Below are 26,208 nucleotides of genomic sequence, written 5' to 3' on the forward strand. Positions count from 1 at the left end.
GTCTGAGGAGCTGGACCTGGTTATGGGGAATGAGGCGTGGAGACCGGGCTGGTGAGGAGCGCAGGGCCTGACGGAAGGGTTTGCTGTGTTCGCCCTGCACGGGCGCCAGGGAAGGTGTGTGAGTGGGGGAGGGACGGGCTCAGAGGGGGTGCTAGTGAGCTCGTGACCTGGTAGCCGTGCTGGGGTGATAGGAGGCTGCACTCTGGGTGGGTTTCTCCACACACACACGCGCACACACACGCACCCATACGCACATACACACACTTCTCTTAGTCACAGGGCAATTCTCTAAGGGGTCGCCTCCCGGGAGTTCCCTACTCTCTTTGACAAACAGGATCCTTTTCAGAAGCTGCTCCTCAACCTCTGCTATAAGCTGGAGAGACCCTGAGGGCAGAGCCTGTCACTCCCAGGAGCTGGGGGCACCCTCCAACTGGTCCTCAGAGACCCAGGGGACTTCCATTTAAGCAATTAGCATCCCATGGCGTGCAGAACGAGCATCACGCCTGATGCCTCCGAGAACAGGGCTGAGCCCCCATGCTGGCCTCTGCCAGCCGTTGTGGCCACGGGCAAAGGCCCTCATCTTCTCAGAGGCCAGTGCCCTCATCTGTGCCCGAGCTGACCCTTCCTTGTTCTGATGGCCACCGAGCTGGTGTTCTAGGCGCTCCATGTGAGGTAACAGCTTAGTCCGCACAACAACTGAAGTAAGCACCACGATTGTCCCCATTTTACAGATGGGGAAGCTGAGGCTCCAGAGGGGCCAAGTTACCTTGTCCAAAATCATCAGAGAGCAGATGGCAGAGCCAGAGTCCCAACCCAGGCAGTCTGGCTCAGGGCTATGCGCTTTGCTTTGTGTGCTCTTGAGAATGCATAGGGCTCCTGGCAATTTCTCAAACGATATGGAGGTGGGTGCTGAGCAGCTGAGGCTGTGGTCCCACCAGTCCTCTTCAACCGAAGCAGCATCATTTCCCTGTCTCACGTCTGGGGCTTTTGCAGACAACTGGAAAGGGGCTGTGTTGTTCGGAACCCTGAGCAACACCGAGGCCCTTTGGTCCCTTCAGTGGCCCTGAGGTCCCCTGCAGCAGGGGTGGGTGCCATCATCGTCTCCCAGGCAGCTGACCCCTCTCACAGATGCCCTAGCATCTCGGGGACAGCCCAGGAAGCTCGGGAGAAACCCACGCTTGCCACTGCAGATCTGTATTCGCTGATGCTGTGAGTACAAGTGACACGACGAGCTCGGCTAACACGAGACGCTGCCATCAAGGGGAACGGGCGTGATCTCACCTGCCAGCCAGAGTGGAACCATGCCCAGAGCACGGAGCCACTGTCTCGGGCTGGAAGGAACCTCGGAAGCCACGGGTCAGGCCCCCTCAGTGTACGGACCCCCAGGGGGCCCCACGGGTGCCAGGGAGCTGCTTCTGCAAGAGTCAGGCCCTCCATGGATGGGCGCTGCTGGGGGTGGGGCTGCTCTGCGTGTGCTGCGCTGAGTCCGTCTCTCTAGAACTTTCCCTCACGGCCCTAGCCTTGCCCTCCAGAGCTGCTGGAACAAGCAGGCTTCCTCCGCCACTCGACAGGCCTCCAAATCCCTGCCGACAGCTCCTCATGTCCCTTGCAGTCTTCTCCAGGCAAAGCGCCCCGGCCCTTCGAAACCCTTTCTCATATGACATACATGGTTTCAAGTCCTCTTAGCGTCAGCTATTAACATTCGGGGAAAGAAAATATTGCAGCCCTCGTCAGCCTTTGGACAGAGCGAGCTCCACGGACCTACCCTTGGGCTAGAGGAGACGTCCTGGGCCCCAGGGGGTGAGACGCAGACAAGGGCAGACAGGTGACATGGGGAGACCAAGGAGGCAAGGTGAGCCGGGAGCACGGAGACCAGGCCTCCTGGGTCCCAGCCCAGGGCTGTCCTGGGAGTGACATGTGAGCTCGGGCGCGTGGCCGCCCCTGCCCCTGCGCTCAGGCCTGTGGGGGGCATGCCAGCTGATGAATGGTCATCTGATGGAGTCCTGTAGGCTTTGCCAGGCCCTGTGGCAAAGCCTGGCCATGCCACTCCCCAAGGGGCTCTCAGGGTAAAGCTCCAGGAGGTGGCCCACCTCTGAGGGCAGACAAGACGCTCACACACAGTCTCCCTCTAGTGCGTCGGCTCTCCTGGCTGCCACAGTCTTTCCAGAACCCAGGACAGAGCCGAGCATATAGAAGGTGCTCAATAAAAGCTTGTTGAAAGAATGAATGAGGAGGCCTCTAGGAATAATGCTAATAATAGAGGCTACCATGCATTAAGCATCTGCTGTGTACCAGACTACAGCGTCCAGGAAGGCAGCGGCTATATCTGCTTTGCTCACTCCAGGATCCTCCGTGACAGGCCGACATACAGGAGACACTCAGTAAATATTTGTTGAATGTTCAACGCTTGTATGCAATGCAAGTTATCTCACTTGTCACCCAAACAAGATGGGAAAGGCTGCAGTGACAGAGTTTTGAGAGCCTGTCTTTCACACACACACCAGGACTCCTTCCGTCTTTCCCTCATGCCCATCTTTGCCTGATAATTCCTAATTTTCCTAGACCCAGGTGACAAGCACCTCCTCCAGGAAGCCTTCCATAATCTCCCCAGTAGGAATTAACTTCTCCTGCCCCTGAGCTCCCCTCACAACCGTGCCTGCCCTTCTTGAGGGTACAGTGCCAGGGCTCTGGAGCCAGACTGTCTGGGCTCAAGTTCTGGCTCTTCTTCTGTCAAGCCATGTGACCAAACCTCCGCATGCCTTGGTTTCCCACCTGTAAACGGGAACGAATAATAGTACAGGTCTCAGAGAGCTGTGGTGGGGTTTAAAGGAATTAGCACATATAATGTGCTCAGCACAGTGCCTGGCACAAGATGAGTAGGCAATAAGTACCAGCTATTGTCCCAGTGTCACCACCTCTAGCTCAGCGTGAGGCGCTGGGACATGGAGCTGGCAGTCAATGACTGTCGAAGGCAATACCGAACTGGATACACAGCTATTTCCCCTGCAGGGCAGCAGAGGCCAGGGGTCACGTCTCCCTCGATTCTGTGCCCCGCCCAGGCCAGTCCTGACTCAGGACCTGGGCCAGGGCTTGACCACGGGCAGGAATCTGTGAATGGTGATGGCAAGGAGTGCGAAGGGCCGAGGCACGAGGCACAGGGGTGGGGGTGCGGTGGGGTTGGGTGGGGGTGGGGGTGACATCCGTCAGCCAGGATGGGTTCAGGTGTGAACTGAAGACCTGACCCTGTCCCTTTGCTGGGGATCTGCCCCCACTCCCAATCTTCTCTCATCTCCTCAGCAAGCCATGATTTATGGATGAGCAGAATCAACAGGCCTGCTGGCTGCTGGGATGCCTGGAGAGCTGCTGGAGAGGGGAAGGACTTCTGTGGGCAAGCTCAGCAGCCCCCCTGGGGAACGTGAGGGGATCCAGAGGTGGAGCAGTTGCACACGCACAGGCCACAGACACGGACACCCATGGCTCTCTCTCTCTCTCGCACACTCACACACATGTGCACACGTCATGGAGACACCCTTGGTACAGACACCCATGCTCACACACAGCACATGCACGGACAGCCATGCATGCATAATACCCACCTGAGCCACAGAGACTCACTCCTTGCACAAACACCCATGCTCACACACGCACACACACATGCATGGTCATGCATGGCCATGGCCATGAGCAGATGCCCAGCCCACTCTGCCGTCCATGGGTTGTCTGGGTACTCAGGCACTTCCTCTAACCTGAAATTTTCTCCCTAGGCCCATTATCGGTCTACTCAGATTCTGTCTGTCCTTCTGAGGCAGAGCAGTGGGGCAAAACGCAGACTTAGAAGCAGATGACCAGGGTTCCAGTCCCACCTCTGGCCTGGGCCAGTGACCCTGGAACAGCCCGTTCTGGGTCCAATTGCTTTACGTTTAAATGATGACAGTAAGCGCCGACCTCCGCTGCTGGGTCCTGTCAGGATCAAGGGGCAGTTCCCATTAACTGAGCACATGCCTTTTGTGCCAGGGAGGTTGTATGCACCGTCTGGTGTCATCTGACAGCCTTGCGCCGTCACTGCTCCTGTTTTGCAGAGGAAGAACAGGCATGGAGAATTAAGGCCACTTGAGGCCTGTCCTTCACCACGGCTGCAGCGGCCTTCTCGGAGCTGAAGGATGTGAACGGCGTTCTGTAGGATGCTGCACGCACCATACCACCTGGCCACACCCAGCTGTTCTCCTCTTCCTTTCCACACCTGAGGCTCTGCACACGCCCCTCCCTTGCCTGAATGCCCTTCCTCCTATTCTCTACCCTCAAGGTCCTAGATGGAAACAACCTTCATGCCCTCCCTATTTTCTTATGCTTCCCTTGTCCACTATGGGCGATTCTTCCTTGGGTTAATAATTAGTTCCCCACTGGACCAACCTGGAGGGTGACCCAGATACTCATCTCTGTAGCCCAAGTGCTGGACACAGGAAGGCGGATAAATAAGTGTTGGAACAATGATGAAGTTATTCAAGGCCCAAGTAATCCCACCTCTTCAGGAAGCTCTCCAGATGACAGGCACTCACAGCAGTCTCTTGTCTCTCCAAACCTGAATTAACTGCCCACCACCCCCTTTTTCTTGGGGGTAGTCCTGTTGCCGACGCAGGGCCAATGGGATAAGATCCTGTCTCCCTGTTGCTTGGGGTCTGTCCTGGTCCACAGCCCAGGACACAGTACAGGGAGGCTGCAGGATGTGCTGGAAGTCTGTGCCCACAGGCTCTTTCCCCAGAATCAGTTTGCTCTTCTGCTCTCGGACTGTGACACGCACACTCCCCACACACAGCCCTTCCAAAGTTGTCCCAACACCCCACACATCCTCCCAACCCAGACTGCTCCCCTCTTTCGGGCATCCCCAGATCCCAGGCCCTGGTCTCCTTCCCAAGTGCCTTTAATCCTAGTAACCAGTGTACGCTCAACACTGACTCGTGTTCACAGTCCTCAGCACCCCCCTGAAGGTAAATACTCCTATGCTCATTGTTACAGAGAGGCAGACTGAGGCTCAGAAGGGTCACTATCTGCCCGAGAGCATGCAGCAGAAGAGAGATCGAGCTGTCAGACGCCAAACACTGCAGGTCTCACTCTGGCCCACCCCCTGGAGCTGCACCTTGAAAACGCGTGGCTCCAAGGAGAGCAGGAAGAGGGACACAGAGTGAGCACAAAATAAAGAGGAGCAGGGGTGGGGGGGCAGGCAGGGCTTTTCTGCTTTCCTGAGAGTTTTTACCGGATAGCCACACCCAAGTTCCCCCAAGCGTTTTCAGAGGTCCCTCTCCCCACTGCACAACCCTCCAGGCGCCTTCCTCCCTCCTCAGCCCAGGAACAGGTTGCAGGTGGAGCGCCCGAGGCTGGACAGAGAGCAGAAGAGGAGGGCGGAGTGCCGGAGGGCTTGCCCAGGGCCCTGTCTCTGCTGTGGTGACGGGTGGCATTTCGGAGGTAATGCAGAGTGATGTCGGAGGTGGCAGGGACCACATCTGCCAGCACAGTCCCGTCCTGACGCCACCTCCTCCCACCTGATTCTGCTCCAGGACGGATCCTGCCCCAGCACCTCCAACCCCCCCCCCCACCGCCCCGCCCGACCCATCCCCTAGTGGCTGCAGGTGACGTTCCAAACCAGGCGTGTTTCCTGCACCAGGTGGAAGGCTGAAAGCCGGAGTCCACAGGTTTCTCTGGGAAGGGGGAGCTCTTTCCCCTGCCGCTCTTTATTTGCGCTCACTCGGAGTCCTTCTTCTCTCCCTGCTCTCCTTGGAGCGACTTGTTTCAAAGGGCTCAGCCCCAGGGGCGTGGAATGGAGTGAGGGCTGCAGGGTTTGAGGTCCAGCCCTGGCCTCACTTTCCTCTGCAGAGCAGTTGAAATGGAGAGAGGCGGGAGGGCATTTGCAGGTGCAGAGCCTACCAGCCCCAGGGCTATTTGGGCATGGGAAGGGGGTGCAGATGTGGTGCCCTCCCACCTCCCTTCCTCCCACTGACCCAGCGCACGCACGCACGCACACACACAGAGCTAGAAAAAGGCACAGTCGGGAGAGAGCAACAGAAAACCAATGAGCTAAACTCCGAACCCCAGACAGCCAGGCACAATGCCAGGCCTCCTGTCACGATGAATTCTCTGCCCTCTCTCCACACAAAACTCCTGCTCCGGCCACCCACCTTGGGAATGGGGGCAGCTCATTTCTTGCTACAGGAGCAAAGAAATGAGATGGGCGGGTAGAAGAAAAAAGAAAAAGAAGGGGAAGAGAGCCAGATACTCATTTCCCAGAAAGCCGGGCCTCAGCCCTGCCCCACACACACTCCCGTCTCTCTGAGTGTCCTTCAGAAAGCAGCGGAGGCGTCCACAGCCCCTCCGGCCTCAGCCGGGTGGGAACAGGGCTGGGAAAGAGGGAGGCTTGAGGGCAATTGTTTCGGAAAGTTACAAGTAGCTGAAAATAGGGCTTAGCACGAGCAAGCCTCCTCAAACCTTGACTGTAATAAAAACAGATAATGCGTGAGTGAGCTAGGGAGAGCGTGCTGGCAGGGGCCGCAGAGGCCGGCTGGATGCAGACAGTTTAGGATTCAGAGGAGATGCCAAGTGAGTAAAACAGCGAATGAAGGATTATCTGGATGGCCAGGAGCCGTTCCAGCAAGAAATTGGATGGGGACATGTCAGGATCCACAATCACTCTGACTCCTCGTCAGGGAGCGAGGCTGGCGAGCTACAAGGGCCCCCATCCACCCCTTCTCTACCATCTGCTCTCTCTTCCAGCAGGGAGCCTGGCCTTGGTAAATAATGGTTCACATTGCTCAGTGCGGCACAGTTTACAAAGTGCTCCAGAGTTTACTGAGGGTTTCGCATCCATTGTCGTGGTTAATGGAGGTGATGGATGTATCTTCTTCTCCCCGGAGACCCTTTCCCCCCTCATCGCAGCCACCCCCCCACCTCCCACAATCCCTGGCTCAGGGAAAGCCTGTGCATCCGGCTTCAGGCTTTAACCTCAGAAGAGGGGGAGAGGGAGGCAGACCCTCTGCAGACTCTGGAAATCTACTGAGTCCAGAAGACACCGGGGTCAGAGCCATTCGGGACGAACAGGGCCAGGTGCCAGCTCTGAGCGGGGAGCCCAAGCTGAAGAGTGTCCAGCCAGAAGTTAGCCCAGAACCTGCCATCCTCCCACTGCCCCATCCCAAGGCTGATGAGCTGCCAGGGCCGTCAGGAAAATAATCACATCCATCCGAGGGCAGGAGCGCAGGGAAGGAGGAGCGCGGCTGGAGGGCCTCTCCACCGGGAGCGCGGAGCGGGGGCAGGATCAGGGACGTGTGATGATTAAGTGCGGGCCTTGACCACTAGTTACTCCTATGAATAATACATCGTTGCGCCTCGGCCTAAATCAGCATCTTATTGGTATTAATAATACATGGCTGCAGAGAAGCCGGGGTGGGAAGAGTGAGCAATAGTTTATTGGAGGGTCTCAGAGCACTTCAGGGTCCCTCACGTTGGTGACTCGACTTCACCTCCCCAAGTTCACAGGCTTCTCTACAGGCCTGGTCACCTGTCCCGCTCCGGCACCCTCCCACCCGAGGGAAGCCACAGGGGCTAGGCGTCTTGCGTCCTAATATTCAGATTATTGTCCTGGGGTTTGGTGGCACAGAGATACACTTAATCTTTGTCCACTCGAGAACTCTTAGGGATGCACCATTACGAGAAGCTGCTCCCAAAGGTGTTTAGGAAGGAGGGGGCTAGTGAGTGGGAATTTGGTCTGTGGGAGTCATGGGTGGAAGGAGACCACTGGGGATCTGAGTCCAATTCTGACATCCACTGCGCCTATGAGTGTGTGGCCTTAGGCACTAACGCAATTCTCTGGTCCTAAGTCGCCTTGTTGGAATATAGGCTGGCCGAGACTCCCTATCAGAGGTGCCTGCATCACAAGTAGGACAGCGCCAGGAGCTCGCATCCTGAGCTCTGTCCGTGGTGCTGAACCGGCCGCCTGCCCCTGTCCGCGGTGCTGAAACAAGACAGTTCTGGGACAGGGCCCTCCTCCAAGCTACCCTTTGCGTTGCTCCTGGCGAGCGGGATCGACCAACTGGAACCCTTTTCAGGACTGCAACATAGTGGTCCCACCTTTTGCTGCCAGTTCCTCCCCAATCAGCCTTAACCAAACCCGCTGGCGGGGGACCTTAAGAACTCCCTTCCCCCACACCCGCTCTGGGGTGAGGCCCCCAGTCAACAGTACAACTTGAGATAAAAAGAGCCTCCCTGCCGTTGTAAATGCCACATCCCATTCCCTCAAGGGGAGCTTGCCATACCGCCTCCTGGAGGTTGGCGTGGGCACTGCACTCAGAGCAGAAGCACAGAAGGTCCCCAGGGGTGGCACTGGGTGAATGAGGAAGAAGTGGCAGACTGTCCAGGCCCCACCACCCCTCACCCTTCCCTGGGCAATCTAGAGCTTTGAGCTTGCAGCGCTGCCCAACCCCATGCTCCACACTGTCCAGCCGTGTTCGGCGCCTTGGGGCACCAGGCTGCCCAGAAGCCTCAACCCAGGTGGCCAGGTGAAACTCCTCGCTCCCTCCTCCCTTCTTGCAGTCTCCTCCCATGGAGGTCAGTCCTACCAAGATGAGCACAAGACCTGTAACGTCCCTTCCCCGGGCAGAGACTCCCTGCCTCACACCCACCCAAATAAGACACTTGCCCACAGCCCCTCCCTAGAGAAAAGCGGAGTCAGAGGGGAAGGCGACACCTACAACCCACTCCCGTCCCCCAGCCCCATAGGTGGGTGCTCCTCGAGAAGCAGACCTGCGGCCTTTCTAGGGGCTGCTTGATATTAGCCTCACTGATGGCAAAAACTCCCCTCTAAAAGAAAAGCAAAACAAAGAAAACCACCTGAAGACAACACTCCCAATCACGGCTTCTCTGCATCCAGGCAGCGAGCGAAGATAATAGCCTTTAATTACAGCAGACACTATAGCCGATGTCATTTATTGAGCACTTACTACAGGCAAGGCTATACGGGAAGAGCCCTGCCAGCATTATCTCATTTAGCCTTACAACGCCCTTGGGGAAACATCATGACCAGCATCCTGCAGATGACAACAGCAGGGCTCGGAGAGGTGAGGTGACCACTCGGGGCGGTGCCGCTGGTGACTGTGGAGGCTGGCGTGGGAAAGCACACCTGTCTGCCTTTCATGCCGCAGCTCAGCTGGGAGGCTCCACCTGTGCCGGAAGGCTCGCTGCCCCTCAGTTGGTTCCAGGACCACCTCCCCACCATCCTCACGTCTTAGCGGAGAGCCGCACAGAGGAAAGATGGGAATGCGCACACTCCTGCAGCACTTTACAGTCTGCAGAGACTTTTACAGCCACTGTCCAAATCGACCCTCGTGATACTGAGGATCTCGCTTGATTTTACAGGAAGGAAAACTAAGGCTCAAAGGAGTTAAGTGGCTCGCCCCGTCACACAGGAGTGAAGCCAGAACTCAGATGAAGACGGATGTGGGACTCCCAGGCCAGTGCTGTCTGCCCTCCTCACAAGGCTGGGGTCCTGGGAGCAAGCCAGGGTGGGGGTCTATAGGCCTTCCTCTCCAGAGGGGTTTCCTGAGGCCCTGACCTGGGCCACTTCCCTCCTCCTGCTCCCTAGGGGCCATCCGTGGGTTCAGCTCTCACTTGGAGTCTCGATTTCTCATTCTAAATGAAAAAATTATTTCCAGGCAATTACTTCCTGCTAATTAGGAGGCAAGACTGCCAGTCCCTGGGCCCTGGGCTGACCCCTTTTCTCCACTCACAGGGGTGGTGGGTTGTTGAGGTACGAGGCGGCAGCACCAGCCACAGAACCTGCCTGGATTGTCCCCATCAGCTGAAGGAGGCCAGGAAACTTTTGAGGGCAGCAGGGGTGGGGGCTGGGGGAGGAGTAAGAAGTGCCAAAGAACAGAAAGAAGGGAGAGGCAGGCTGCTGGGGTGGGAGGGACTCTGAAGTGGGAGGGCCAGGGGACGAGAGGCTGGAAGGGGACTGGACATGCCGTGCAGAGCAAGTGGGAGCCCTGGGCTGCGGAGCGGCAGGGGAAGCCAGGAAGGGAAGAGCCAGGGAAATGGGGACACGTGCAGCATCACAGGAAGGGAGAAGGAGGAACCTCAGGAAGCAGAGAGACAGACGAAGGGGGGAAATCTCCCCTCGGCAGAGGGAGGGGAAGGAAGAGAGCACTCTGGAAAATGGTCAAGATGACAGAAGTGGAAGAGGCAGACGGGGTGGGGGGGATGCTGGGAGACTCCAGGAAGGGGAAGGAGAGAGGAAGGACGAGGGGAAGGAGGAACTGCTGGAGGGAAGCCCTGGGGAGAAGGGGAGGAGAGCAGGGGAGGACGGCTGGAGTGGTAGCTCCCAGGGCCCCAAGTAGGGCTCTCTCTACGTCATTGTCCTTGAGCCTCCCCCAATGTCAGCGCCCAGCCAGCCGGGCCTGCATGCCCTCCTACGCACCCACAGGTACGGGCAGGCATAATGGCAGGCCACCAGCCAGCTCAGGGCCCGGATGCTCCACCTATCCAGGGCAGCCGGCCCACCTCTCTTCCTGCCAACTGGCCACCCCCTCCCGTGGGCTGAGCCAGGGACCCTCCTGGGCCACAGAGCAGCATGGGCAGGATGCTCTGGGACTGTGTGGTCCCACCTCCCCAATTTATAAAGGAAGGATGAAGGCCCAGAGAGTTCATGGTGCTTGTCCAAGGTCATGTAGCAAGTGGGTGATGAGGCCAGGTCCAGAGGGCTCAGTGGGACCCAGTGCTGGGTCCCACTCCCTCCTGGGCAAAGCTAATAACAGAGGGCAAAGCCAGTAACAGAAGGCAAAGACAGGTCTTGGTTGCCAGCAAGTCCGTCCCGGATCAGTGTAAGCCTCATGGAGTATGGGGTGGCAGGCGGAAGGGAACCAGGGCATCCAGGGGCTGGCAGGGAAGCCTGGAAAGTCACCATGTATGGAGCACTGGGTGGGCGGGAGGGTTCCACAGGGGTTATGATTGCAGCTGACATTCCCGAGCACTTACTAGGTGCCGTGTTCCAGCCACTTACAGTGTTACCTGCAGAATCTCATGCGATTCCCACAATAACCCTGCGAAGCATGTGTTACCGTGATTCGATCAAAGGGAAGGAACTGAGACTCAAGGGTGACTGACCAAGCCCACAGGCTAACCAGTGCCCCGGTTCTAACTCAGGTGGCTGGCCACGGCCCTGAGGACCCCTCTATCCTGGCTTCGTCGAATGATGCTCAGATCCCGGAGTTCCCAAGATCCCAGCCCAGCCCAGCCCTGGTGGAATCAAGGCCCCCAATGCCAATGCGGTTACAATCCCGTGTTGCAGGGGCTTCTTGTGGCTTAAAAGGGGCAGCACTGGGAGGCCCTAGACTCAAACAAGCCCTGTAATAAGGTCCTGGGGTCTGGGTTCTAGTTTTGGCTCTGCCACTAACTTACTGCAAGACTTTGGGCAGCTCATTCGCCCTCTTTGAACTTGGTGCTCCCACCTGCGTCATCAAAGGGGAGGGCCAGCCAGTAAGGGCTAGTGCGCGTGTGGTGCTAACTCTGTGACAGGCTCAGTTCTAGGCGGTTTACATGCATTCACGCATCAGGCCCTCCCAGCCACCCTCTGAAGGAGGCGCTATTACTGTCTCCGTTGGACAGTGGGGAAACGCGTCAGTGAAAGGTGGATTCACTTGACCGGCGTCCCAAAGCCGATCCATACGTGGCCGATCGGGTGTTTGAACCCGATTATTTTCAACTCAGAGCCCCTGCCCTGGCTGTCACTCCACATTCTTTCCCTAGTGGCTCTCTCAGCCCCTACTTGGTGCCCTAGAGAGGTCTGCCTAGGTCCCCCTGCACAGGCACACATGCCATCATGTTCCCACATGAGAAGCACACACGTGTGCTTCCATCATGTATGTGCACGGCATGGCGTATGTTTGCTTCCACACTTGCTCCCGTGCTTTCACGCAATTGCTGGCTGGAACAGCCATGCTCGGTCCCACGACTGTCCGGCACCAAGAACGGGTCACGTCCAGCAGGTCCGCACGCACGCACGCACGCACGCACGCACGTCTCCCTTTCTGAGCGCTGGCTGATGCACGGGGGCTGTGCCACGCCTCAGCACACAGCCACGTGGCAGTGACGTGGGCCACCACACCCCTTCTCGTCTGCCCCCCACTAGTGCCTGGGTGACTCACACGCCACATCTCACACCTGCCGGCACCGCCCCCCCCGCCCCCCCCCCCACTGCCGCCCTCCGCGCTGCCTTCCTCACACCTCTCCCCTAACAGAAGGGGGCACCTTCTCCAGGAAGGAAGCAGGCACACGCCCAGCGCCCACGGCCAGAGGATGCCAGCCAACTGGGTGGCGTAGAGGGAGACAGAGGCGTTGGCCAGAGGCTCTGGGGGCCCTGGGTCCCCCGTACCTGTCAGAGACTGAGCCCTCCCTTAGGTCTGAGTGCCAGGGTTGAGTTCTCAGTGAAGAAAACCCCCCTTTATCATTGCCACACGTGGGGCCAGATGGGGGAACTGGGGACCTCTGCCCATCCTTCTCAAGCAGGACTGGGGGGACCGCGAGGGTTTCTCTGGCCAAGTTATCACTGCACCCCCACCACCCCATCCCTGGTCCCTGCTCTCTCCTCCCCCTGCCCAAGCATCTCGGAGTTCTGGGTATTTTTAGGCCTCAGCTGACAGGCTGTGAAATCGCTCCCTTCGCACCTCCCCAACCAGGCGGGGGCTGGAGAGGGAGGGATGGGGCTGGGGGGGGCACACAGCCAATTCATCAGGCTCCTCCAGGGCTGGCAGGTGCCAAGCAGGGGGTGAGGGCTGCTTCCCCTGAGGGAGAGGGTCCTGCCACGGTGCCTGCAGAGGGGGCACAGGGTGGGGAGGAGGCCGCACCCCGCTACAGGGACCTGAGAACGAAGGGTGCAGGGGACATCTTGAGCACGGAGGGAGGCACTGGGGACACCCTCCGAGTCCAGCTCTGCCGCCAGTACCCGTTTCCGGCGCTCCCTTCCAAGTGATGGGCTGAGAGACAGGCTGGCCCGGATCCTAGTGGGAAAAGAGGGGCACCAGGCAGTGTGGGCCGGTGGTTAAAACCTAGGCTTTGGAGCGAGGCGGACCTGCATTCATCCCTGTTGTGCTGAGTGACATGGTGAGACACTCCACCTCCTGGGCCTCAGTTTCCTCACCTGCACCACAGTGATCATGATATCTCCCCGACAGGACGGCTGTGAAGATCCAATGGAGTGAGGTGTGCGAGGAACAGTGCGGCCGGAGGACCTACCAGGCACCGCCAGGAGATTCTCCTTGGCCACTTCCCACGACCTGCACGTCCTCCGGGCCTCCCCTTCCCTGGGCTGCGTCCTTGACTGTGAGGCGGCCTGTAGTTCATCCTGGCATCAGGCTCTCTGGTCTGGTGACCCTCCCCACTAGGGGAACAAATCCCCAGCTAAGGTGGGTAGGCAATGTCAGCACCCCCCCCACACACCCCTGCTTCCTGCTGCAGGGGACACCTGAGCATCGTTTGTGCACACCGACCCGAACACCAACACGTGAGGGTGCCGTCAGCATCAGCGCCGAGGCGTGAGGTGTTTACCCACAGAGGGACAACCCCCTGGGGAAGTGAGAAGACATACCCATGCCCCGATATGAAGGGGCCACTGTGTCAGGGGCCATGGGCACAGAGGGGTGGGGGAGCGCACCTAGTTGCCCTGGAAACAGGTTGGCTCTGGAGCTCAGGCCTGGCAGCTGGAGTGAGCCATGGGGCTCTTCCAGGGCCTGGCCCCGACGCCCACGGTGAGGGCTGGGGCGACATATCCCAACCTCAGGAGCAGTAACTGTGTCCCCTGGACCCTGGGCCTGCCTTCCTTAGCTCCGTATCCTCCCTAGAAGGCTTTCTCCGATACCCCAGCTCTCCAGGGCAGCCCCCTGGGGTGTCCACCCACACCCATCTGTACCAGGCTGCCACCCCCCCCTGACTGCCCATCACCCGCCACAAACTTTCGGCGGGCAGGGCCCCCGTCCGGCAGGACGCTGCAGACCTGCTAGTGTGGGAGCTGTGGGCCCGGCCCTGCGCAGGTGAGAGGCCCTCCACCCTGCCACAGCGCTCACAGTCTCCCAAGAGAGCCATTGGAACACTGTCCGTTGCTCCGTTTTTGAAATCCATCTTTTCTATTTCAGAATGCTGGGGCCTTCATCATGGGGCCTGTCCTCCCTCTCCCAAGCCCTCGCCCCCACAGCCACCCACCCCCAAAGGCCTCCCTTGCAGCCACGCTCAAATGCTCACTGGTGCCACCCGGCCAGGACTGGTCTCACCTGCAGGCCAATCGCCGGTGCTGTCCCCATGGCACCAAGCGCCTCGCCCCTGCTTGCTCACGGGGCAAGTTTGTATCTTCCTTCGAGACCTGAGGCCCTGGGCCCAAAGCTTACTCTGGGGTCTGGCGGGGTGGCTGGAATCTCAAACTGCTTCTAACCGTATGCCCCCTCCAGCTGTCCTGGCGGCAATGGACAGACCCTGCCTAGGTGAAGCCCTCCCCGCTCCTCCTCCTCCTCCCCCGGGGCCGGAGCCAGGCTCGTCCTCCTCGGAGCTTCCGGAACCCGCATCCCACACATCAATCACTCGGTTCGGGATAATGCCGATAACAGCTGCTGTTGGCTGAGTGTTTACTATGTGCTGGGCCCTCTGCTAACGGCGTTTCCTGCCTTATCTTGCCTCATCCTCCAGCCCCACGGGAGGGAACAACCATGGTGATACCCACTTCGCAGAGGAGGAAACTGAGGCAAGAGGGGTAGAGTCACTTGCTTCAAAGACACAGCAGCAAAAGCCCCTGCCAGGGGTCGAGCGGACCCCTGGGGCCGTTTGACCCCAGAGACGTGGCTGAAGCGAGCCGACTTCTGCTGTGCAGGCGCACGTGCTTAGCATATCCTGAGCGCTCCACAAGGAAGAACCCCCTAGGATTGCGCTCTGTGATTATCGGCGGGGGTGGAACGGGGCATGTGCAGCCGGCTTCCTCGAGTGGCACCCTGTAAAAGCATGAAACCCCCACTCCTGGAGGAAGGAAGTGAGGGCCCAGAGGAGCCCTGAGTAGCCATGGGGGTCGGGATGGCAAGCAGGTATGCAGGGAGCCCCAATATTCAGACCCAGTGGACCTGGGGCGCCAGCGGGTGCTGGCGGGAGCAAGTGCTCGAAAGGGCCACAGGGGCCCAGTTGGGCAGAGTGGGAGCAGGCCCTCTGTGTGCTGACCGAGCCGGCCACCACTCTCCGGCCCCGCTGACACCACCCTGTGGTAATGAGACGGATCCAATTTGTACCCACGGCCCCGCCGGGAGCAGCTGCCGCGGCAGGGTTTGAAGTAATTTAATTGGACATATTAGCCACACAGCTCTCTCCTCCGCTCCCCGCGTGCAGGGCCTCACGCAAGCACTCTCGTGGCCTCCCACGCCAGCCTCCCCTGTCTGGGGGCAGGGTGCGGGCTGCTCCAGCCAGCACCGTGAGACCCTCCCCTGCTGGGGCCGACCCCTTGACACCCCGGGGCTTCTGGGAATCCAGAACCAGAGGGCGGGCTGGGCTCCGTAGGCCCCAAGTTCCTCCCTTTCTCCGATGCAGGTGGCCACCATGGGAGCCCCTGGGGCCGCAGCCCTGACCCGTCCCTCCAGTCTCCGCTGACAGGCTGAACAGAACGGGGCACTCCCTCTTCTCCCCCAGCCAGCCTAAGAGCCCCCAGCTTCCTACACTCCACGGAGGGCACGGAAGGAGCAGGGCCACCAAGATGGGGGGGGTTGGGCGGGACGGGGGGTGGCAGTCCTCCTCTTGGAGCTCTGATGGAGGGGCGCGTGCACACACACGCACAGAATCGGACCCAGACACAAGCACACACACGCACGCTGACCGACCCACATGCCGGTGTGGAAATGCCCGCACCGTGCACACCAGAGTGCCAGCACCGCATCCGTGCTCCTGCATGCAGCACAGCCGGGGAGGCCGTGCTTCCCGAAGATGGAGGCCTCTGAGGCAGCCACGCTGGCAGGTGGGAGGGTGGGGCAGGGGGCAGGTGGGCGGGGCCCCCGGAGGGCACAGACCCTGCCCACCAAGCTGGGGACAGGGGCCCAGGGCTGGGGAAGTGCCCCTTCACCAGTGCTTCCCATCGCGGCTCCCTGCGCACCTCCACACACCTCGTTACAGGCAAGCTCATTAGCTGCTGTTTACAGCGGGCACAGCACTCAGATGCGCACGGCTGTTAAGGTGGCCTGTCCAGCTGCCACCTGCACCTCGCCGCACGCAGGTACACACACAGCACAGTGCTTCTCCCCACTGGCCCCGCCACACAAGTCGCTCCCAGTCCAGCTGTGCAGGTGACACACCTTCCCAAGTGGCCCCACCAGGTGGAGGCTGCCGAGCCCCACTGGAGAAGGCCTCACGGGCCAGCCTGCGCTCCAGCCCACTGGGTCCAGAATGCCAGGCGCCAGCTCTGGGCGCCATCCAGCCCCTTCCACAGGTCCCATGCCGTCTGCCAATGCCGTTGCAAGCCTGGGGGAATTCTGCTGGGTGAGACCGACGCCCTGCCCTCCAGACACACGTTGGACAGGGCCCAGCAAGACTGCTGCCCCTGAGGCCTGGAAGGTCAGCGACTCCCATGTCCACGCAACTGGCACAGTCCGCCTGGCACCCTTGGCTGGGGTTCCCTGGCAAGGAAGGCAGGTACTGGGCTGGGCCTGGCACAGGCTGGCCCTGGCACCTGGCCAGACCAGTGACCGTCCCAACAGAGAGTGCTGACCTTACCAGCTGCATGTGCCACCTGTGGGGCCCTGCCCAAGGGTCAGGGGGCTCATCCATGCTGGGCTGCCCGTGCCCACGTGGGAGGCCCCGGTGCCCCTGAGGAGGCTGTGCAGTTGACTCCCCTTCCAGCCAAGAACCCCGCTCAGGGCTCTTGGGGACCTCCCACCCTCCACGAGGCCCCTCAGCACTCCTCTCCCTGCTGTTCCGGCCTCACTCCCCCGGGGGACGCAGTTATTGAAAACGGTCCATCAGACTCAATAAGGATTCAAAGTCCCTGAGAGAATAGGGGTGGGCAGGGAGTGGGAGTCGGGGAGAGGGAGGGGGAGCCACCCACTCCTCTCCGCCTTTCCCTAAAGACCTCTTGCAACAGCAGGGCTCGATGCGGGGAGAGCCCGCCACAGACACTCTGTATTCCTTGCTCCCTGGGACTGAGCTTGGGGTCAGCAAGGGGCAGGTCCCAGCTGTCCAGGGCCTGTCTTTGCTCACCTGACACCCACATGTTCCCGTGCCTTCCAGCCGTCCCTCACCTGTCACCTGCTGGCCTGTGTGCTCCCACCCCAATCCAGCCTAGTCTAGCCCCTCTTCCCCAACTAGGAGGGGCTTTGAGGCTACCCCCCCTACCCTGCACCATCGCACAGTCCTTGAGCACCCTGCCCATGGGTCAAGCTGTCCCCACGAGGCCATGCAACAGCATGAACCAAAGCCAAGGGGGTCCTGTCTCCATGGGAGACACTATGGCTTGGGAGCGCTGGCTACCCTGACCCAAGTCCCACAGAGGCCATCCCTGCCGCCCCGAGTTTCACACCTGCTCTGCCTCGGGTGCCCCTCTAGGCCATGGCCTGTTGGGACACCCTGTGATCTTCAGTCCCAGACTCTGACCCGAGCCCAGGGAGAGGCCAGGGAGGCCTGGGTCAGTGCAGAAGGGGCAGGTGAGGGGTGGGTAGAGGAAGGTAGTGGGGAGTCTGTCAGTGAAACGGTCCAACAGAGGCAGGCAGGCCTGCTTGGACCACCCCACACCCCAGCCCGGGCCCCAGCCCCGATCTGCTCTGTCAGCCGCACCCCTAGCTCCTGCCCCACACGTCACCCAACAGCCAGTGCCCCTAACTTGTGCCCAGAGGATGCCCAGTGGCCTGGGTGATCTCATGGATCCTTCTGCCTCGAGAGAGGAGACCCACAGTGCCCAGGCCCCCAGCCCAGGCAGCGTGCCCCCCACATTCCCCGGGAATGACCTGCCTGGCAGAGCTGCCCCAGGGAGCAGAGCCCGCTAACAGGTGGAACAGACGAGACCTGAGGCACTGCTGCCCCAGGGACAGGCTCGCAGAGGGCCGGGGCAGGGCGGACCACCCTCAGGACCTGACCTCCCTCCCCACACTGCCGTGCAGGCTCAGACTTCCCCTCCCTGGCCCCGATCGCCGGCTCGCTGCAAGGTCACCTCTCCCTCCCTCCCTCCCTGCTGCCACCCTGCCTGCCCACTGCAACGCTGACCCCTGCAGGCCTGCTGAGGTCCTGCCTGGCCTGGGGACAGGCATCTGAGGGACACAGGGAGGCCTGGCCAGGCCAGCCTGGGAATGAAGGGAAGAAAGCCGAGCACAGGGAGAAGGCCACATGCCCAGGGAAGGCGGCAGAGGTGAGTGTGCAGGCGCGGCTGGGGAAGGCCGGGCAGAGTATGGAGCAGAAGCCCGATGGGAGTCTTTGTTCTTCACTGGGCTCTGGCTTTTTCCCACAGTCCCTTGCTTCAGCCTTGATAGATCTGGGAGAGAACTGCCTGGGCACCGGGGCCCCAAGTGGGAAGGGAACTGAGCCTCTCCTGTTGAGTGAGGATCTTTGCAGTAGGCTAAGCCCTATAGAGACATGCTGAGTGAGTGGGCTGTGAAGGTGGAGGGTGGGGGTACTACAGGGACCCTCTGGAGCCAGCTTGGGACATGGGGGGACAGGAGACTCATAACAAATGTTATAGGCTTGGGCCGCAGGTGTTCCCGGGAGTGGGCTGGAGGGACGAGGATGTAAAAGGTACTGGCCCCTGGGGGACCAGAGAGGCTGAATCACACAGGAATTAATCTGCGTATCTCACTCCCACCTGGTGCCAGCCAGAGGAAAGATGGGGGAATAGAAGTGGGGGACATGTAGCCCTGGCTGGGGGAGCAGAGTCTGGGGGTCTGGGGTGAGCTGGGGGGTGAGGGGAAGTCCAGTCCGGAACTGTAGGGGTGGTAGGAGGTAGGCAGGGGTGCTGGGGGCACAGAGGCCAGAGTGAGGTCTCTGGTCTCACAGAGACCCCCGGGGCTGAGAGAAGAAGCAGACTCTGCCCCCTGCAGGCTGTGGCTGACCCCGTCTGGCCCAGCGCCCACACCAGAGAGAAGGAGACCTCAGGCCGGCCTGTTTCCCCAGAGCTGCCCCTGCCACGGTGCTGGTGGGCCCTGCAGCTGCGGCGGGAGTGGGCCAGGCAGGTGTTCCCCTGCCCCAGACACAGAGGCCCCTTTGCAGAGTGGGGAGAGGGTAAGGTCCAGGCCCTTTGCCTAGCAGATGCCAAAAAGGTAAAGTTGGCCTCTGTGCAGAGGGCAGAGGTGCTCGAAGGAGGGCTGATGTCATGGTGTCCAGAGCTGGGATGGGGAAGAGGGTTGGAGAGGGGACGAGGGCACAGCCCCAGGCCACAGCCCCAGGCCACTGACCTAACAGGAGAGGGGAGGCTGCCAGACTGGCCAGGCAAGGGGAGGGGAGTGTCCTTCCTGCCTCTCCCCTTCCATCCTCATACCCCAGAGCTGGTCTCTGAACTAAGCTATTGGCTTCTGAGGGGGCAACCCAAGCAGGAGAATGCCTCTGCCCTTGGTCCGAGTACTGGCAGCTGGCAGCTGCTTGGGGGAAGATACCAAGGCAGGCAGGCGACCCGGGACCAGACAGGTGAGGGGAGGAATCTCCGAAGGTGGTGGCCCATCAGCCGTCACCTGCCGGATGTACATAGATGGGAATGAGGTTCCGGGGAGGGAGACTGAGTCTCTTTCGCTGTTAGGCCGGCGTGCGGAGTGAGTGCAATGCCTGGCACCAGTAGGTGTCCCTCACTGGATTCAGCTGCAATGACTTGACAGGGGTGAGAGCTGACTCTTCAGGAGGCAGAGACAGGCTGAGACTGCCCCCCAGGGAACGAGCAGAGTGGGGCTGGAGCCAGAGCAGGCGAAGCAGGCGCTCACTGAACTGCCCTCAAAAGCTCTGGGGCTCCAGGTCCCTTCTGTCGAGGGTCTTAGAGCTGCTCCCTCCCCATCCCCCAAAGACCCCCACCCCCAGGACATTGGCATCAGTAACCCCAGAGACTCTCATCTGAGAGCCAGGCTTCAGGCTGGGTGTTGTGCTTTCAGCATCAGAGAGAAAGCCAGAGACTTGAGACCCTGCTGCTGGAACTGGCAGACTGGGAGTGCTGGGCCTGGGGTGGGGCACCCCTGGAGGGACCCGAGATGAGCCTGGGCAGGAGCTGCAGGGGACCTGCCTACAGGTGGGCACTGCGTGAGGAGGCGTCGGGAGCCGAAGAGGAGATGGCAGAGCAATTGCCCAAGGCAGGAAGCAAGGTTCCTGGCTTGGCTTCCAAGATGCCAGGATGCCTAGCAGACGTGGGCTCCAGGCCACTCCCCGGGCTCCAGCTCGGGAGAAATGCAAAGGAGCGCGGCCCCTCCCCCTCCCTCCCCCGGCAGGACTCGAGTGAGTTTGGGGTTCTTGGCTTCCCCCCTCCCCAAGCCAAGGAGATCATTCCCCTGGCACCCCCATCCTCATCAATCTCATCAATCTCTTTCCCTTCAGGTACTCCTGCCTCCCTCCTCAAGGCTCCAGCGGTCCCTCCCCCCAGCCCCCTCCCCTGCTGCTGCACCAGATTCCCGCTTGCCCCCTGGCACCCTCTCAATTCACAGTTGGCACCGCCGATGTCACTCCACTCCCCAGTGCCCGCAACCTTAGTCAAGAGCTTCCCGGGATCCTTGTCCTGGGGTCTCCCAGCGCCGGCACCTCCCCTTTCAGGGCACTGGTGCTGGGGACCCGGGGATGCCTGAGGGCACTGCCCGGCTCCCGCGGGGGCAGCGGCTCCTCGCTCCGCCACACACGTTGTCCTTGGGCTGCTGGGGTTGGCGAAGGGGGGGGGGGGGAGGTCCTTGTGGGGACACTGCGAAGCTGGCGCCGGGCATCCAGCCTGGCAGTGCTCAGACTACGGGATCCGGGGTCCGAGCCGCTGTCGCTCAAGCCCGCGCCCCCGGGCTGGGATGACCCTGCGGGGAAGTCTGCGCGGCTCCAGCGGCCCTAGGCTGGGGCTCCGAGACGGCGCCCCGCGCTGCCGCCGTCCTGCCCGCCGGTGCGGGGCGCCCCAGCCCGCGCGGGGCCGCGCTTACCTGGGCTGGCTGCCTCCGGGTCCCGGTACATGGTCCCCTCGTTGCCGGCTCCCTCCGGGCTCCTCAGAGCCGCCCGTGGCCGCGCGCTGCTCCGCCGCCGCTGCAGGGCATGGGGCCGGGCGACCCCCGGGGGCGGGTCCGAGGGCGGGGGCCGCGCGGGCTGCACCGAGCCGCGGAGCTGGGGAGCGGGGGCCGCCCGCCAGCCCTCCCGCCCGCCCGCCGAGCACGCTGCCGCCGCCGCCGAGCCGCGCCGAGCCGCCTCCCTCCGGCCTGCGCGCCGCGTGTGCGCGCCGGAGCGTGTGTGAGTGTGTGTGTGTGTACGAGGCCGTGTGTATGTGTGTGTGAGCGAGTGTGTGAGCGCGCCCGGGGCACCGCCGGCGCCGCCCGCCTGCTGCCGAAAGCCCCGGCCACCGCCGCTGCGCCCGCTGCTGCCCGCTGCCGGCCGCCCGCCGCACTGCAGCCCGCGCCCTCCGCTGCCCGGAGCCGCCCCGAGGGCACGGCCGCCGCCCCGCGCCCCGCCCTCCGGCAGCCCCGCGGTGGCGACCCGGGGCCCTCCCGCTGGGTTCTTTGAGCCTGCTAGTCGCGCCGCACTGCGCGGCCCACTCGGCCAGTGCGCTCCTGCTGGCAGCGGCCTCGAACCTGCCAGGACCGCGGAGCCGGCCACCTCCTCCGAAGTGCCCTTTGACTCCGCTCCAAGAGGCGTCAAAATCCCATCCAGGTTTTCCACTTGGTGGCGTCTCGAGGGCGTCAGCTCGGGACTCCGCCACGCGACGGTCGGGACAGACGGGCTGGTGTATGCAAAAACCAGGAGTGGATTTTTTTTTTTTTTTTTTTTTTTTTTTTGCCAGGCTGAGCCTGGATCCGCTACTCTGGCCATTCCCCAAGCTTGCACACAGATGGAACCGAAAAGTCTAGGATGGTCACCCTTGGTGGGGGAGTAGGCTAAGTGACCCTCCTCATTTAACCCAGTCCCACAAAAGAAAACAGGCCTTACAGCCTGTGCTCATCCGCCTCCCGCACAGCCCCTCCACTACCTGCCCCGCCTTTTCCTTGACCTTGCTTCAGTGGGTAGGAAGGAAATCCCCCCTTGTCCTTCCATCCCTGGGCTCTCTTGGCCCTCTCTGCCCCTCCGTCAGCTCAGCTCAGTCCAAATCTGGTGAGCCCTAGTTCTTCTTTCTGCAGAATCAGAATGGTATGATTATGTGGCAGAAAAGGGCCCTTCTCCCCCAGCATTGGAAGGGCCTGGAACCAAACCATTGGTCGTTTCGGGTACGGAGACCTCGTGTACATGCCTATGCCCCTAATCAACAACACGGCCACCATCATCATCCCCACCCCCAACACACAGACGCACAAACACACTCCCACACAAGGAGATGCCGACACTGAAGCGTCACACAGCACAGAGCCTGCTCCCACCCTGAACTGAAGGGGGTTGGCAGGAAGGCACACTCCCAGGCCTGCTATAGCATCCTGCCCCCCACCCCCTCCCCCACTGAGGATGCAGCTCACAGGCGACCCAGCCTTTCCAGAGTCAAGGTTTCCTACTTCTACCCTGAGAAATTCACCTAATTTTATACTGCACAGCACATACCCAGCCACACCTCTACCCTCCCCCAGTGCAGCGGGCAGGGGCAGCCAGCACCCACAGGGACAGACCTCCGTCTCAAGTCTCTCCCAACACACACATACACATACACCATCCCCTTGAACTTACGTGGAGCCTGTCACACACACCCCTCCACCCACAGGTTTCCGGTTGAGAAACAGATAAAGAAGTCCCCCCCCCTCCCCTAGCAAACCTTCATGAAGTCTGTTCCAGTGGAGAACAGATTTCCTTGGATTGAATATTCTAATTAAAAATGGAAGGATAAAAGGCATTTGTAGGTTTTAGCCCACAATTCCTCAGTGGCCATCCATCCATCTCAGCCTTCATCCCCTGGTCCAGGGCCATCATGTTTCACATGCCCACATGCAGCCGAGTATCCATACACCCCCTTTTGGCAAACCCCAGAAAGCCAAGCCAACAGATTGGGACTTCAAGGTGTCTAGCTTGGCTCCTTCCCACTTCCTCCCTCAGCTGCCTCTCCTTGCCTTAGCAAAGAGCAAACAGTACGCCTCACCCCCCCCACCCCCCACCCCATCCACGGCACTACACAGAACTGTTCCCTGTTCAGGAATCTCCCCCCAACCCCATCAACCCAAGAGTCCAGAAGGGGATAGTGGAACTCACCACTGCAACTCAACAGATCTTCATACGCACCTGGAATCATGGAGTTTTCCAGAGGTGGGGGGGGGGGCGCACATCTGAGAGATGACCCCGGCCCCCGCTCAGGGGACTGATGGCAAAGATAAGGCCTCCAGGGCAGGAAGGAATTGATTCAGGGAGTGAAAGGCCCCAGAGCTAACCCAGGGAGCTGATGAGAGAGCCAGGAGTAGAATCCTTGGTCTTGACGCCCCGACTTCGGTCACTGTGAGATTCTGGAGAAGGCCTGTGGTTGCTCCCATCCGAGAGCTTATAGCCTGTCCCCTACAGAAATGGAAACCCCAATCTCGCTCACTCTCAGTGGCTATGAGACAACCCTTGTACCACAATATCAGCACTGGAGCACCACCAGACATACCGGCTAAACTCCGGGAGACTCTGTGATGGAAACTGAGGCTCCGGGGCACTGGGCGTCTTTTTATACCCTGCCTGTGTCTCTGACACAGTGAAGCTTTGAGGACGCCCTTTCTCTGGGCCTCGGTCACTTTGTCTAGAGGACACAGACTCACGGGAAGAGGAAAGAATACAGATTTGTGTAGTTCTGTCTTTCCTAGCTTCGTGACCCTCGGCAGACTGCATGACATCTCTGGGCCTCTCTTTCCTCGTCCATACAATGGCGATCCTGGTAGCCTCTGTTTCCTTCTACTATTATAAAGATTAAATGAGATGATACAATTAAAGCACTTGAAATGCTACATAGAACACAGAACTTATGGACAGATATTGAATGCCATTATGGTTATTTGTTTACCCTTAAGAGAGACACCAGAGATGCCCCATTTGCATGTTTTGCTTATCAAGGAAGTTCTTCCAGATGTCTAACCTCGAGCCATTCTGCTGCATTTAAAAGCTACTGTCTTCTGCTGGAGAGCATCAATGAGAGCCAAGCCAGCTGTGCGTTCCTGTCTTCGGAGCACTCACGGAGGACTGGGCCCTGGCAGGGAATGAAGTCTAGGAGTGAGCGGGTCCTCTGAGAAAGGAGATCAGAGGGTATGCATCCCCCCTGTTCTGCCCCTGGTCTTGTCCCTTGCAGGGGCTGGGCACTGGGCCTGCGGTGTTCTGCCTCTCTCCTGCGGCCCCCCAGAGAGGCCCTCTCATGCCGTGATACTGCAGGCCCCTGCGTCCTAGGTTCCATGACGTGCCAGGAAATGCCTGCAGCACCTGGTTCACCGTGGACTCTCTCTGCGTCCCATGGACCCTCAGGCCTGTTTCCAATCTGGTGCTGTCGTCAGGGCCCAGGTGACCTGGGTCGGCTTCGGGAGAAATTCAAAGCCGGAAGGGACAGTCTGTCCCTCAGGAGAGACGCCAGGCCTGCGCTCCTGTAAACAGGGCCCCCGAGGACGATTCCTGGCACTGTTGCTAGGCCACGGCTGGGAGGCAGGGCCCCTGGGTTCCCCTTTGGCCTCTACCTGGTGCGGTCTCCGGTGCTGCTGTCCCATGCGGCTCCTGGCCCGCCCCCCACAGCCCATCCCTTTGGCCATGGCTGAATTATTAATATAATTGCTGAGGAAGCCTTTTGTGCAGCTCACGTGGCAGAACAAACACACCTCTCTCCTCGCTGCCACCGTCCATGGAGCGAGAGACGCAGCCTGACCGTTTGCCTGATCCAGGACGAGGGAGCCCAGACACCAGCCAGCAAACAGCTGGGAAGGGCAGCAGAGCCCGCTGATGCACCAGCCCAGGGGCCAGGACCTGCTCTGCCACCTTGTCCCTGCAGTGACTCCCGTCCCCCCTGTCTTCCCAGTCCTCCTCGGTGGAGGATGAGGTCTGGAGAAGGTAAAAGCATAAAATTCACAGAAGTCACCTCCCCCACAAAAGACGCGACGGCAAGCACCTGCTGCCATCTCTAGGCCCTCTTCGTCTCAAAGGACGCTGAATCAAGGCTTGCGGGTTACTCTTCTCTCCAGACCCAGGAACCCCTGCATCTCGGGGGCCACCCAGGGTCCCCAGACGTCCCACTCCTGCCTGGCCCTGCTTGGGAGACCTGATACTGAAGACGCAGGTTTGGCTCACGGCCTCCAGGGAAGAACCCTGGACTTGAACCCTGGTCCTGCCTCTGCCACTAAGTAGCTGGTTGGCCTTCACGGGTGACTTGATGTCTCTGGGCCTCAGTTTTCGCATCCATGAAATAGGGCTAAATAATCGCACCACCTCGGTATGCGAGAGTACACCGGGGAGATGGCTGGGCGAGGCTGAGCGTCTTTCCTGACTCCCTTGGAGTGACCCTGGGTCCAGGGACCCCGCCCCAAGCTGACCTTCCATAGCCCAGGGTCCCTGTTCCTCACCCTCCATTGCGGTCGCAGGTCCAGAAACACTCTCGCGCCGGAAAGCCACACCTCAACCCTGGCCACACCCCCAGCTTTCACCGTGCGACCTCCTCTCCTTCCAGATTCTGGCCCCCAGTCTTTCTCCGCAGTCATCCTCACACCCCCTCTAAGTGCTTTGGCTCAGCCCCTCAAACCTTTGCCACCCCAAAAGATAAAAGCTGGTTCCCCTTTTCCTGGCCAGCCCCTGCTTGGGACAGCTCAAGCCTCAATGGGAGTCGTGGGCTTGGGCCTCTGTTTTGAGACGCCCCTACCTTTCTGAGTCCTGGGAGGCTCTGGGCCCTGCGGTTTACTTAGAGCCGTGAGACTAGAGAGATGCCCTGTCAGGAGGCACAGTAGAGGCACCTCAGCTTGTCCATCACGAGCTGGGTGACCTGGGATGAATCGCACAACCCTTCGGAGCCTCTGTTTGCCAGTCTGTACCATAAGAATGTTGGTGTGTAATCTTGATTCGGCCTCGGACTCCTTTGGGAATCGAATGAACCCTGTGGACCCGTCC

The 26,208-nt window shown here is 60.3% G+C and overlaps 1 protein-coding gene across 10 annotated transcripts in view; it reads right to left on the reverse strand.

Moving 5' to 3' along the window:
• The window catches only part of SYT7 (synaptotagmin 7), a 58,113-nt gene extending 36,601 nt beyond the window's left edge, over window positions 1–21,512 (reverse strand). For all 10 annotated transcript variants that reach the window (XM_036029548.1, XM_036029546.1, XM_036029541.1 and 7 more), the window contains exon 1: window positions 21,120–21,512. In XM_036029548.1, the coding sequence (XP_035885441.1) occupies window positions 21,120–21,150 (31 nt within the window). In that variant the 5' untranslated portion in view covers window positions 21,151–21,512. The remainder of the gene's footprint in view (window positions 1–21,119) is intronic.
• Window positions 21,513–26,208: the final 4,696 nt, after the last annotated feature.

This window comes from Phyllostomus discolor, chromosome 6, assembly GCF_004126475.2.
Source record: "Phyllostomus discolor isolate MPI-MPIP mPhyDis1 chromosome 6, mPhyDis1.pri.v3, whole genome shotgun sequence".
In the NCBI taxonomy this organism is placed as follows: Eukaryota; Metazoa; Chordata; class Mammalia; order Chiroptera; family Phyllostomidae; genus Phyllostomus; species Phyllostomus discolor.